Source organism: Streptopelia decaocto (genome assembly GCF_964273445.1).
Source record: "Streptopelia decaocto genome assembly, chromosome: 27".
Lineage (NCBI taxonomy): Eukaryota > Metazoa > Chordata > Aves > Columbiformes > Columbidae > Streptopelia > Streptopelia decaocto.
The window spans coordinates 292,062-304,015 of record NC_138682.1 but is presented as its reverse complement, the minus strand read 5'-3'; the positions used below and the strand labels follow the sequence as shown (position 1 = coordinate 304,015).

The following is an 11,954-nucleotide window of genomic DNA, read 5'->3' as shown; positions in this document are numbered from 1 at the left end:
GTGCCGGTGTTTTGCACGGGGTGCCGGTGTTTTGCACGGGTATGCCGGTGCTTTGCACGGGCTGACGGCGTTTTGCACGGGGTGCTGGCGTTTTGCACGGGGGTGCCGGTGCTTTGCACGGGGGTGCCGATGTTTTGCACAAGGTGCCGATGTTTTGCACAAGGTGCCGATGTTTTGCACAGGGTGCCGGTGCTTTGCACGGGGGTGCCGGTGCTTTGCACGGGGTGACGGCGTTTTGCACGGGGTGCCGGTGTTTCGCACAGGGTGCCGATGTTTTGCACAGGGTGCCGGTGCTTTGCACGGGGGTGCCGGTGCTTTGCACGGGGTGCCGGTGCTTTGCACGGGGGTGCCGATGTTTTGCACAGGGTGCCGGTGCTTTGCACGGGGGTGCCGGTGCTTTGCACGGGGGTGCCGATGTTTTGCACAGGGTGCCGGTGCTTTGCACGGGGGTGCCGGTGCTTTGCACGGGGGTGCCGATGTTTTGCACAGGGTGCCGATGTTTTGCACAGGGTGCCGGTGCTTTGCACGGGGGTGCCGGTGTTTTGCACGGGGTGCCGGTGCTTTGCACAGGGTGCCGATGTTTTGCACAGGGTGCCGATGTTTTGCACGGGGTGCCGGTGCTTTGCACGGGGGTTCCGGTGCTTTGCACGGGGGTGCCGATGTTTTGCACAGGGTGCCGGTGCTTTGCACGGGGTGCCGGTGCTTTGCACGGGGTGCCGGTGCTTTGCACGACGGCCCCGCACACCCAATCGCGGCGCGGGCGGCGCCGCCAAGCGCAGAATCAGCCGCTCCCCCAGCCGGCCCCGCCCCTCTGGAAGGGGGCGGGCCACTCATAGTCACGTGACGGCGCCATCCGGGTCCTTTGCCTTCTCTGCCTCTTCCCAACATGGCGGCCTCAGGTGAGCGCTGCGCGGCGGCGGCGGTGCCCGGCGGCCTCCGCGGGGCGCGGCCGGCGCCGATGGGGCTCCCCCGGACCGCGCCGGGACCTTCCGCTCCCCGGGGGGCTGCGGGGGCGGGCGGCAGCGGCGGCACCGGCGGGACGGGGAGCGGGCGGCGGGACCGGAGAACCGGCCTCCCCCCCCCACTTCCACCCCGTCCCCTCAGGGCCAGCGCGCGCGGCCGCCGCCTCCCGCCCCCCCCCCCCCTTCCCCGCCTCCTGTTGGTGGGGGGGCGCGCGCCGCCGGCGGTGATTGACGTTCCGGGGGGGGAGCGGGCGGGAGCAGATGGAAGGCTCGGGCGCGGCAGTGCGCAGGCGCGGGCGGCGGGGCGGGGGGAGCGGGGCGGCACCCACGTGGGTGCGCGGCGCGCACGCGGTCGGGCGGCCGGTACCGGGGGGGACGCACCGGGCGCCGGGGACGCACCGGGCACCGCAGCCCCGCCGGCGCCGCTCCGCCTCCGGCACCGCCGCGTACCCTTGAGTCTCCTTGCGGCCGACGGCGGGGGGGGAAGCAGGTCGTTTCTCCCCCGGGAACCGGCGGGCGCACCGTGCGCCCCCCCGCCGTGGCTTTGTCCCCCGCCCTCTGCTCCCGCCCTGATTCCCCGCAACATGGTGGTCGGTGCCGGCAGCAGGGGCGGCTCTTCCCTCCCCCAGCCCGCGCTCAGCCGTTTTTCCATGCTTTCTTCTCCCGAAATAGCCCCCCCCCATTGGTAAATGCACCACGCAGCGCCCTCCCCCTGGCCCCGAAGTGTCGGCCTTCGGGCACTGAGCCGCTCTCTTCCAGCCGCGGGCGCCATTTGGAGCCCGGTCGGGGGGAAATGCAGAAATGATTCCTTTTTCTGCCCCAGGTCTCTGGGGTTTTCTGAGCTGCCGTGCTCCCGGCTGCCCGGAACCCGGCACCGCCACGGGCACCGCCTGCCGGGGCTCCGGCACGCACAGGAGGCTTTGGAACAGGGCAGAACGGGAAATGGGCCTCGTGGTGGGCAAGGACGCGCGGTGAGCGCTCCGCTTGGGCTCCCGAAGCCGCTGTGACACCGACACGGCCCCTTCGTGCTTCCAAATAGCTGGTTCGATGCCACACGCCTTCGTCCTTCTCCGCAGGGCAGGGTGGGCATCGCTGCTGCCCCTGTTCCCCCCGGTGTGTGGGGGCTCAGAGCCCCAGGGGAGGTTCTTGGGGCTGATTGCAGCTGCACAACCCTCTGAAGGTTCCACGTGTGCCATTCGGTGCCAAAATAACACCTCAGCCTGTCCTGGGGGGCTCAGCTGCCCTTGGCGGGGTTAAAACCCGCAGAAGGGGCAGCTTTGCCCGGGGGGTGTCGGCAGGTGCAGCGACACCGTTATCTGCAGCAGAAGCTGCTCCGCGCCGGCGCCTCCTGCGCGGGACTCGGCGACGGTTCCGGTTCGATGTGGCCGGAGCAAACCCGGGCTGTGGGTTCTGGGGCCGCCTGCGAGCTGATCGGTGTCATTTGGAAAGGGTTTTTGCCACGGTGGGGAGAGTAAAACACCCCCGGCCTCCCTTCCCTGGGAGCGACGCTCGCCTCCGGCACACAGCCTCTCTCCTTCGCCTTTTCCAGGCGGTCGCCGCTCTCTGGCGTTTCTATCCGGCACTGACGTCATTTTTCCATGAGTTTCCCCCTGGCAGACGGAGCTTTGAGTTGTTCCAAAGGGCTGACGGGATTTACAGCCGCCGGCCTTTGCCTGCGGGTAGAACAGCGCGCTCTGAAAACCGGCGGCAAAATGGGGGGGCCCGGAGGTGTTTGCAGCCGGGGGTGACGAGGCCCCTGGGCAGCACCTGTGCCTTGTCACCCCCTGATATGGCCACCAACGCGGCGCTGGGGGGCTGGAAAGTGTCCCCCCGGGGTCAGCGGTGACGATGGAGCAGCTCCGTGTGGCTCAGCCGTCATGGCTTTACCAGAACCTCAGGGTTAAGGGTCATTTTGGGGCTCAGCTCTTCTCTGACCCCGCCAGAGTCCTGAGGGACGTTGGGAGTGACAATCTGGTGACAGTGTCAGCACAGGAGGTGCTGGGGGCTCCTTCTTCCCAGGGTGCGGTTCCGCGCTGCCTTAGAACCCGCACTCGGCCTAAAGCGGGAGAGCAGCGCCCGCAGAGCGGGGCTTTGGGCTGGGACGGGTCCCGGTGCCGCGCACGGGCGGTCGATCCGTCCACGCGCTCCCGTTTCCCTGCTGGCAGTTGGCGCTGGTGCCGGGATTTTGGTGGAATAAAAGCATGTGAAGCCGTGCGGTGAGCGATCCCTCAGCTCCGCGCCCCGCCAGCCGAGCGGCGGCTAATTAGAGCCCGCAAACGAGCAGCCTGCGAAACTCCCGCGCCTATTCTTGTCGTCATTAGGGCTGCCGCAACCTTTCCTGGTTCGTTACCGCCCTCCCTGGCCAGCAGCCTGGGCAGCGATGGTCCGCCCGGCCCCGGTCTGTTGTTCCATCTTAGCGCAGATAAGAGTGCGTTTCCAGAAGCAACTGGCGCTTCGGCTGGAGTGTCTCCTGCAGCTGGTCTCGCCCTTTCTGTGCAGAGAAGAGCTGAAGTGCTGCCGAGGGGCTTTCCCGGGTCTGGGGGGTCTGACCCCAGGGCTCTGCCCGCCGAGGTTTTGGGGGTGAGGGTGTGATTCTTGCAGGTGAAGGTGCTGGTTTTGCGGGCGAACGCGCAGTTTTTGGAGGCAGAGGTGCTGTGTTGCGGGCGAGAGCACCATTGGCTCCTGCTCTGCCGTCGGTGCCGCAGGGTGGCAGCAATTCCCTCTGCAAGGGGAAGGAGAAACCCAACACACAGGATTCTGCAAACTGCACCATAACCTGCCTTCCCATAGACACCGCGCGTCGCCGGTGCCGCGGGAGGCGTCGCGGCTGCGGGACAGGCTGCAGCCGTGACAAATACACGCGCTGGAGCTGCGATGGAGCCCAAAAATCCCCACACTCCCCGAGCCGGAGGGATTTTGGGGTTTATGAAGGTGCTGGTGAGGCCGGTCGGATCGGGCTCCGGGGGGATCCCGGTGGCCGCGGGACCGTTGTGCCGCGCTCGCCACGTCTCGTCCTCCGTGCACGTGTGGTGGCGTCTCTCCCACCTCCTCCCCCCAAAATAAACAGCCCGCGGAGGTTTGTGGGTACGGCTGACCCCAAAAGTGGGAAGCGTGAGCTTCGGAAACTTTGATTCTCAGCCGCGGTGAATTCGAGGCTGTTCATCCCTTTGGAAATGGAAAATAAACTGGGATGGGTGGCCGGCGTCACGTCCCGCTGGCCCAGACGGCTCCTCCTTCCCCGCCCTCCGAACGCGGGTGGTTCTGGGCATCGCTCACCCCCGTCCTCTGTTTCCCCCTCCAGCAAAGAAGAAGAACAAGAAGGGCAAGACCCTGACTCTGACGGACTTCCTGGCGGAGGACGGCGGCGGCGGCGGGGGCCCGACCTACATCCCCAAGCCCGTCAGCTGGGCCGACGAGACAGACGACCTGGAGGGAGACGGTACCGACACACCCAGACCTTGCTCAGTTTTGGTTTTCGGGGAGTAATGAAGCTCGGAGAGCAAATCGCAGTTCTTGTTAGGAGCGAGACTTGCGGTCTGGCCAAGGGGAGGGAGGTTCTCACCCGCACGGGGAACAGAAATGGGATAAAAGGGCTTTTTGTTGGTGTAACCAGAGCAGAGAAAGGGGAGGGCGGGCGGGTTCACCAGAGCCCAGGACTTCACCGGCCATCGCCGCGAATTCTCCCTCTGCAAACATTCGTACCGAGCCGTGGTATTTTTCCACGAGATGGGCTGCGATTCAAACAGGAATTAATCCTGGAAAGGCTTTTAATGCGTTATTAAAAGGTGGGGGGGTGAGATGGGCCGAGCCGGTGCTCTCCGGCCTCCCTCGCTGTCTCCTTGGTGGCTGCTGGTGCCGACCGTTCCCCCTGTTTCCCGTTCCAGTCTCCACCACCTGGCACAGTAACGATGACGACGTGTACCGGGCCCCTCCGATCGACCGCTCCCTGCTGCCCACCGCCCCGCGCGCTGCGCGGGAGCCCAACATCGACAGAAGCCGCCTCCCGAAATCGCCGCCCTACACCGCCTTCCTGGGAAACCTGCCCTACGACGTGACCGAGGAATCCATCAAGGATTTCTTCAGGGGGCTCAACGTGAGTGACGCGCGAGGCCGTGGGCTGGGACGCTCCGGGGCTTCGGATCCCTGTTCCTGCTCTGTGAGGCGGTTCCTGCTTGAGGAGCTGGAGCAAGTTCAGAGGAGGGCACGGAGCTGGGGCAGGAGGTTGAGGTTGGATCTGGGAACAATTTCTTCCCCAAAGGGCTGTGGGACGTTGAACAGGCTGCCCAGGGCAGTGCTGGAGTCGCCATCTCTGGAGGGCTGGACAGACGAGGTTCTCAGGGACGTTTTAGTGCCAGCGTTGGGTGAACGGTTGGACTCGATGATCTTGAAGGGCTTTTCCACCCAGAACGATTGTGTAGTTTCTCTCTCGCCTTGCTGGTCTCACTTTTTCCCCTCCTCTGCCTGTCTGGGATTTTCTGACCTTTCTCAAATACAACCTCACGAAGCGCCGGAGCCGCTGCCGCCGGGCCGAGCTGGGTCCGGGGGGCCTGGTCCTCCGCGGGGCTTCCCCGCGGGAGCTGGCTCGGGATCGTCCTCCCGTGGCCGCCAGACGCTCCCGGGCGCCTGCGGCTGCCGTGACAAGGCTCTGTTTGCCCAGCTTTAAGAATTTTGGATCCCTGGGTTCGTTTGGGGAGGACGAGGGCGATGGGAAACGGCCATTTCCATCTCGGGAGGTCTCGCTGGTTGATGCGGCCGGAGCCCGGCACGGGCCGCGCTGACGGCAGCAGATGGTTCCCGCGCCACTGCCCCTCCGTTCTCCTTCTCGGCTTGTTTGTGTGGCCTTTCCTGCCTGCTGAGGCAGCACCCGCTCCCCCGCAGCGCGGGAGCGTGGGCGAAGCTCCGCGGAGCAGGAGGGAGCCCGGAGGCCGCGGCTTTGGCCACATCCCGGCAGGAGAGCGAGAAGCGAAGCGGGGTGGCCCTCGCAGGGCAGGTTTTGCTCCGCACCCCTCGCTCCCCGGCCTCGCCGGCGCTGGTCCAAGCGGCGGCTCCTGGCGTGCGGCTCGTCTGAGGGCGATTTGTGCCGGCACATGACGAGCTGCGGATTTTCGGGGCTCCCAGCGGGGAATGACCTGGAGCAGCTGAACTTCGGGACCCGCAGCGGGCGGGGAGGGGTTGTCGAAGGCGCGAGTGCGGCGGGGACATCAGAGGGCCCGAAGGGACACGGCTTTGAGTGCGACGTATCACACGTGACATATGACGTGGCAAAACCAGCAAGCTGTCCCTGCCCCCAGACTCACATTGACCACAAAAAGTCTTGGTGAAACAGATCCAAAACTGATTTTTGACAGGGTTTTTTCCTCGGGAGCTTGGACGAGCTCCGGAGCGGGTGGGATGCGGAGGAGCCGGCGCGAGGAGCCCACGGCTGTGGGGTCAGAGGGTTTGTGGGCGCGGAGCAGCAGAGCCCGCCTGGCCCTTCGCGCCCGTCCCCGCGGCAGCTGCTGAGACCTGCAGCTGGGAACCCCGATGACACCAAATCCTCCAGGCGCGTGTCGGTGGCACTTTTGGTGTCATGTGTTTGACAGGAGAGTCGAACCTCATCACCAAGCAGATGCACTGGGTCCCTGATGGCGATGGGGTGTGTGGGTTTGGGAGCTCCATCCCGGCCCGTCGCGGAGCGCGGGTCGTCACGCGCGTGTTGCTCTTCCCCTGCAGATCAGCGCTGTGCGGTTGCCGCGGGAGCCCACCAACCCGGAGAGGTTGAAAGGTTTTGGTTACGCCGAGTTCGAAGACATCGACTCCTTGTTCCAGGCGCTGAGCCTCAATGAAGAGGTGAGTCCCCGCGCGGCGCCCGAGCTGGGGACCCCGCTCAGGCAGGCGCCTCGCCGGCCGCGTTCAGAGGCGTTTTCCTGCGGGGCGGCGGCTGGCCCGGCTCCAGAGACATTAAACGGGGCAGAAAGTGCATTTTAAGGCCATCAGCCCGTGTTGTACCAGCCACCCGCTCTGCGCTCGGGAATTGTCCCCAAACCGGCTCCTCTCGACCCCCGCACGTCCTCAGGCCGTGGGGCTGATTTCTCCCTCTTTTTCCAGTCTCTAGGGAACAGAAGGATACGAGTGGATGTTGCTGATCAAGCTCAGGATAAAGGTTTGTATCCCACCGCCTCGCATCTGCCCTTCGCCTCGGCTCCCGGTCGCCGCGTCCTGCGCCGGGTCGGTGACCGGCCCCGCTAGGAGGGGACAAACTGCTGTGGGCACCGCCCCAAGCGCCACGTCTGGGCGCTGCTGTGGCCAGGCCACGCTCGGCGCCCGCCGGCGCTGCTGGAGGCCCCGGCCGGGATGTTTTACCCGCCGGCCTTATCTAACGGTTCCTCCCACGCCCCGGACTGTCCCTATCGCGCTAATTGCCTTGGGCAAGGGCTTTGCAGAGCGTCGGCGGTTCCCGCTGATAGCGGGCGGCGCGCTGGGAGGCCGGGCGGTGCTCCCGCTCCCGCTCGGCCGCGCTCCTCCCGGCGAGCTGCAGCGTCCTCCCTCCCGGCAGATCGGGACGATCGCTGCTTTGGCAGAGACCGGGATCGCTTCCGCGACTCGGAGCGGTTCGAGAGCGACTGGAGGGCCCGTCCCGCCGCCAGCGACAGCTTCGACGATTACCCGCCCCGCAGAGGCGACGACAGCTTCGGGGACAGTGAGTTGGCAGAACAGTCGCCGTTCCCTCCGTTGCCGTCCTGAAGCGGCGGCTGCGGGACCTGAACGGGGACACAGGACTCGGGCCGCGGCTTCGCTCCTCCCCGGCACACGGATTTCCTGCCACACTTGGTTGCCGCTTCCTCTGTGTCTGTAGCCCAAAGCCAAATCTGCATCTTTCTGTCCAAACAGCCACTTTTCTGTGGCTTCCCCTGAAAATGTGTGTTATCGTGGTGCCCGAGTGCGGTTTATTCTGCTCCGTGCTTGGACGCTGGCAGAGCTCGCTCCCCGGTTCCGTTACTGCCAGGGCGCCGTCTCTCGGCTGCATTTTCCCGCTTTGTGAAGGGGTTAATGACTCTCGCAGCAACAAGCGCCAGGAAGCCGGTACAGCGGGGCGCGGGTCTCTCCGAGCTCACCCCTCGTCCTCCGCAGGGTACCGGGACCGCTACGACGATCGGTATCGCGATGGGCCGCGGAGGGACATGGACCGCGGCTTCGGCGGCAGGGACCGCTACGATGACCGCAGCAGGGACTACGACCGAGGTGGGTGTCCCCGGGCCACCGCGGCTTCGGGGGTGACACGGGCTGCCCAGCGCCGCCCGGTGCCCCCCTGGCTGGGGAGGGGCTGTGCAGGATGAGCTCTTGCTCTTCCTCCCGGGCGACTCGAATCCCCGGCCTTGCTCTCGTCCTCAGCAGAGCCCAGCTCGGCCTAGGTTTGGATGTAAGGCCATCCTGTTATAAAGACACCGGCCTGCAGGGAGGCGTCGGATGCACTGGGGCTCGCTGGATTCACTGGGAAGGGTTTTTCCTCCCGCAGGCTACGACTCCAGGATAGGCAGCGGCAGGAGGGCGTTCGGCAGCGGCTACCGCCGGGACGATGACTACCGGGGCTACGACGACCGCTACGACCGGCGGGACGACCGCATGGATCGCTGGAACTCCCGGGACGACTACGGCCGGGACGATTTCCGCCGCGAGGACAGAGGTGAGGGCTGGGGCGGGGGTCCCGGCCGCCCCGCCCCGCCGAGCGCGGCTCGGGGTGCGACGTGCGCTCGCCCGGCGGTTCTTGCTCCGTGGCAGGTCCCACGCAGAGGCCGAAGCTGAACCTGAAGCCCCGGAGCGCGCCCAAGGAGGAGGAGGCCGCGGTGGCCCCCGCCGCCCAGTCCAGCCGCGCCGCCTCCATCTTCGGGGGGGCCAAACCGGTGGACACGGCCGCGCGGGAGCGCGAGGTGGAGGAGCGGCTACAGAAGGAGCAGGAGAAGCTGCAGCGGCAGCTGGAAGACGATAAGAGGATAGAAAGACGGCCCCGAGAGAGGTGGGTTGGGGTGGGGGCCTCTGGCTTAAACCCCCCACTGGGGGGCGTCCTGGTGGTGCCGGGGTCCCTTGGAGACGGTTTGAGGGGCACGACGTCCATCCTGCTGCATCCTTCTCTTCCCCCTTGACCCTTCCTCTTGGCAGTGGTGCCGATGACGCTTCTTGGGTGCTCTGAACCCCCCCGCTCATCTTCAACCCCCCCAAAATAACGCAGCTCCCCGCTTCCCCCGGCACAGGCATCCCAGCTGGCGCAGCGAGGAGAACCAGGAGCGGTCGCGGACGGGGAGCGAGTCCTCGCAGACCGGCAACTCGGGCCCCCCCGGCACCTCCGCGGGTACCGGCCCCACGGGCAGGAGTGAGTCCAGCGCTGGGTGACCCCGACCTGGGCCGCTCGCCGCCCGGCCCCCCCTGCAGCTCCCGTGTCCCCCGCAGCCACGCGAAGGCGCGAGAGCGAGAAGTCCCTGGAGAACGAGCCGCTGGCCAAGGAGGACGACGCTCCGTCCCCCAAGGCCAAGGAGGAGAAGCAGCCGCTGAAGGTGATGCCCGCGCCCCCCCCCAAGGAGAACGCCTGGGTGAAGCGCAGCAGCAACCCCCCCGCGCGCTCCCAGAGCTCGGATTCGGAGCAGCACTCGCCCACCAGGTTTGTGCCAGGGGGCAGAAAACGAGTCCCTGGCTTAACCCCCCAAGCTGTGCCCCCCCGGTCCCTCTCCCCCCCAGCAGCAAACAGCTCCCGCTCCTCCACCAGCCTTTTTATCCTCCTCGCGAGGTTCTGATGCTCATCACCATTTCCCCCCCACAGCAACCAGACAGCACCGAGCCCCCCCTTGGAAGACGGGACCCCCCCGAAGGGCACCCACAGGAGAGGTGAGACCCCAATCTGCGCAGACAGCCCCCAAAAAACACCCCCGGTGTGGGGAAAGGGCGCGGAGCTCCTGGTGGGCGGGGGGTGTGTTCGGGGGGCTCGCTGACACCTCACCGCTTTTCCTGCCCCAGGAGATGAGAACAAGCCGGACGGGGGACGGGACGGCGGCTCCAAGGCCCGAAGCGGCAGCTCCAACCGCGGCCCTGGGGATTCCGATCGGTGGGTGACGCTGGGGGGGCCGCTGCGCTCCCAGCCCGCCATGCGGGTGCCACCCCCGCAGCTCAGCGGAGCCGGGCTCCGGTTTAACCTGCGCTGCAGAGTCAGGATTAAACCCCAGGCTGTGCTTAAACCCCACTGACCTCCTTAGCGCTGGGTTTGCCCTCGAGGCCGCATCTCCCCAGTCTGGTACCGGCCGATGGCAACTGGAGCCGGCTGGGAACTGGAGCCGGCTGGGAACTGGAGCCAACCAGTGTCTGTTCTTGCAGGAAGGAGAGCAGGAAGGATCACGACTCGCGACCTGCGCCTGAGCCAAAGAAACTGGAGGAGAACCCCCCCTCCGTGAGTGTCTGTCGGGGTGTGAACCCCGGGCCCCTCGCGGGGGCTCTTCTCAAGTTCGTTGTTTTTGTTGAATTGCGTTTGGGATTTGGGGTCACGCGTGTCCCCCCGTTGCAGTTCAGCCACGCCAGCAAATACGCTGCGCTCTCGGTGGACGGCGAGGATGATGGTGACGATGAAGAGTGCGCCGAGTGACCCTCCCCGCCCCCCGCCCGCCGCAGAACTGAAATGCAAACCCACCAAATGCTCTATGGAGACGAGACGGAAATAAACGTGACCCCCCCCTCCTCCCGGACCGTGTCGCTTCTTAAAATGAAACGCAAAGTGCCCCAAGTGAGGAAAGCGGCGCGTTCCGGGGGGACCCCGGGCTGCGGGGGGGCCGAGGAGCGTCCGGGCTGGGGGGCTCACCCCCCGACCCCCGAAAGGGGAGGAATTGGGCAACTTGCCCCTCAGTGAATGCCCCCCCGCCCCGAGGTGGAGCCGCGACCGGGGGGCTGGATTGTGGGGGTTCTGCTGGGACCCTGGGGGCTCTGCCGGGGTTTCGGACGTGGGCCCTGGCCCCCCCCGCCCAGTCCGTCCCTGGAAGGTACCGCCCCCCCCGGACCCTCCTCTTTCCCTGCCCACGGGTGTCCCCCCTCGCCCCCCGCCCCCCTTTCCAGGCACAACGCCCCGGACTCCCAGAGCGGGAATAACCCGGAGTTGTCCCCCCCCGTGAAATGCTCCCAGTTTTTCCTCTTTTAGCCGAATTTCGCCGTCACCAGCTCGCCGGGACGGCACCATCACGGTGACACTCACACGGCGGGGGGGCCCTAAACCCCCCCCTTTTCCCTTTTATTTGGGGAGGAAAGGGGGGGACACCTGCTCTGCCCCCCCAGCACCTCCCGGTGAGGTTGGGCTCGTTTTAGCTGGTTGGAGGTGAAGGGGACACGGGGGACAGGGAGGGGACACGAGGGGAGAGGGAGGGGACAGTGCCCCCCCCCGGGGCTGGCTCCCCCCAGAGAAACCTGTAAAAATGTGTACAAAATAATCTATGAAAATTCTTTGTAACCGGGGGGTCCCGGCCGTGGCCCTTACTCTGCGACCCCCCCCGGCTCATTTCTTCTGTTGTTTCCTCCAATAAAAGAATCTAAAACACCTTTTAATGCCCAAATCCTTTTGCCCCCCTCCCCTTATTTCCCCCTCCCCTTATTTCCCCATCCCCTTTTTTCCCCCTCCCCTTTTTTCCCCCTCCCCTTTTTTCCCCCTCCCCTTTTTTCCCCCTCCCCTTTTTTCCCCCTCCCCTTTTTTCCCCCTCCCCTTTTTTCCCCCTCCCCTTTTTTCCCCCCTCCCCTTTTTTCCCCCTCCCCTTTTTTCCCCCTCCCCTTTTTTCCCCCTCCCCTTTTTTCCCCCTCCCCTTTTTTCCCCCTCCCCTTTTTTCCCCCTCCCCTTTTTTCCCCCTCCCCTTTTTTTCCCCTCCCCTTTTTTCCCCCCCTCCCCTTTTTTCCCCCTCCCCTTTTTTCCCCCTCCCCTTTTTTCCCCCTCCCCTTTTTTCCCCCCTCCCCTTTTTTCCCCCCTTTTTTTCTCTCCCTTCCCCCCCCTACCCC

At 65.9% G+C, this 11,954-nt stretch overlaps 2 protein-coding genes across 2 annotated transcripts in view; both read left to right on the top strand.

Moving 5' to 3' along the window:
• The first annotated feature begins 850 nt into the window (after positions 1–850).
• EIF4B (eukaryotic translation initiation factor 4B) lies at positions 851–11,506 on the top strand. The gene is made up of 15 exons (XM_082073598.1): positions 851–899; positions 4,264–4,401; positions 4,847–5,055; positions 6,675–6,791; positions 7,050–7,104; positions 7,498–7,641; positions 8,073–8,183; positions 8,458–8,625; positions 8,721–8,955; positions 9,191–9,309; positions 9,387–9,594; positions 9,754–9,818; positions 9,948–10,035; positions 10,302–10,374; positions 10,489–11,506. The coding sequence occupies exons 1-15, from the start codon at positions 887–889 to the stop codon at positions 10,564–10,566; spliced, it is 1,821 nt and encodes a 606-aa protein (XP_081929724.1). The 5' UTR covers positions 851–886; the 3' UTR covers positions 10,567–11,506.
• The window catches only part of LOC309450666 (tensin-2-like), a gene marked incomplete at its 5' end in the record, with an annotated part of 8,125 nt that continues 6,785 nt past the window's right edge, over positions 10,615–11,954 (top strand). Inside the window, one exon of the mRNA XM_082073690.1 lies at positions 10,615–10,704. Within this exon, the coding sequence (XP_081929816.1) occupies positions 10,615–10,704 (90 nt within the window). The remainder of the gene's footprint in view (positions 10,705–11,954) is intronic.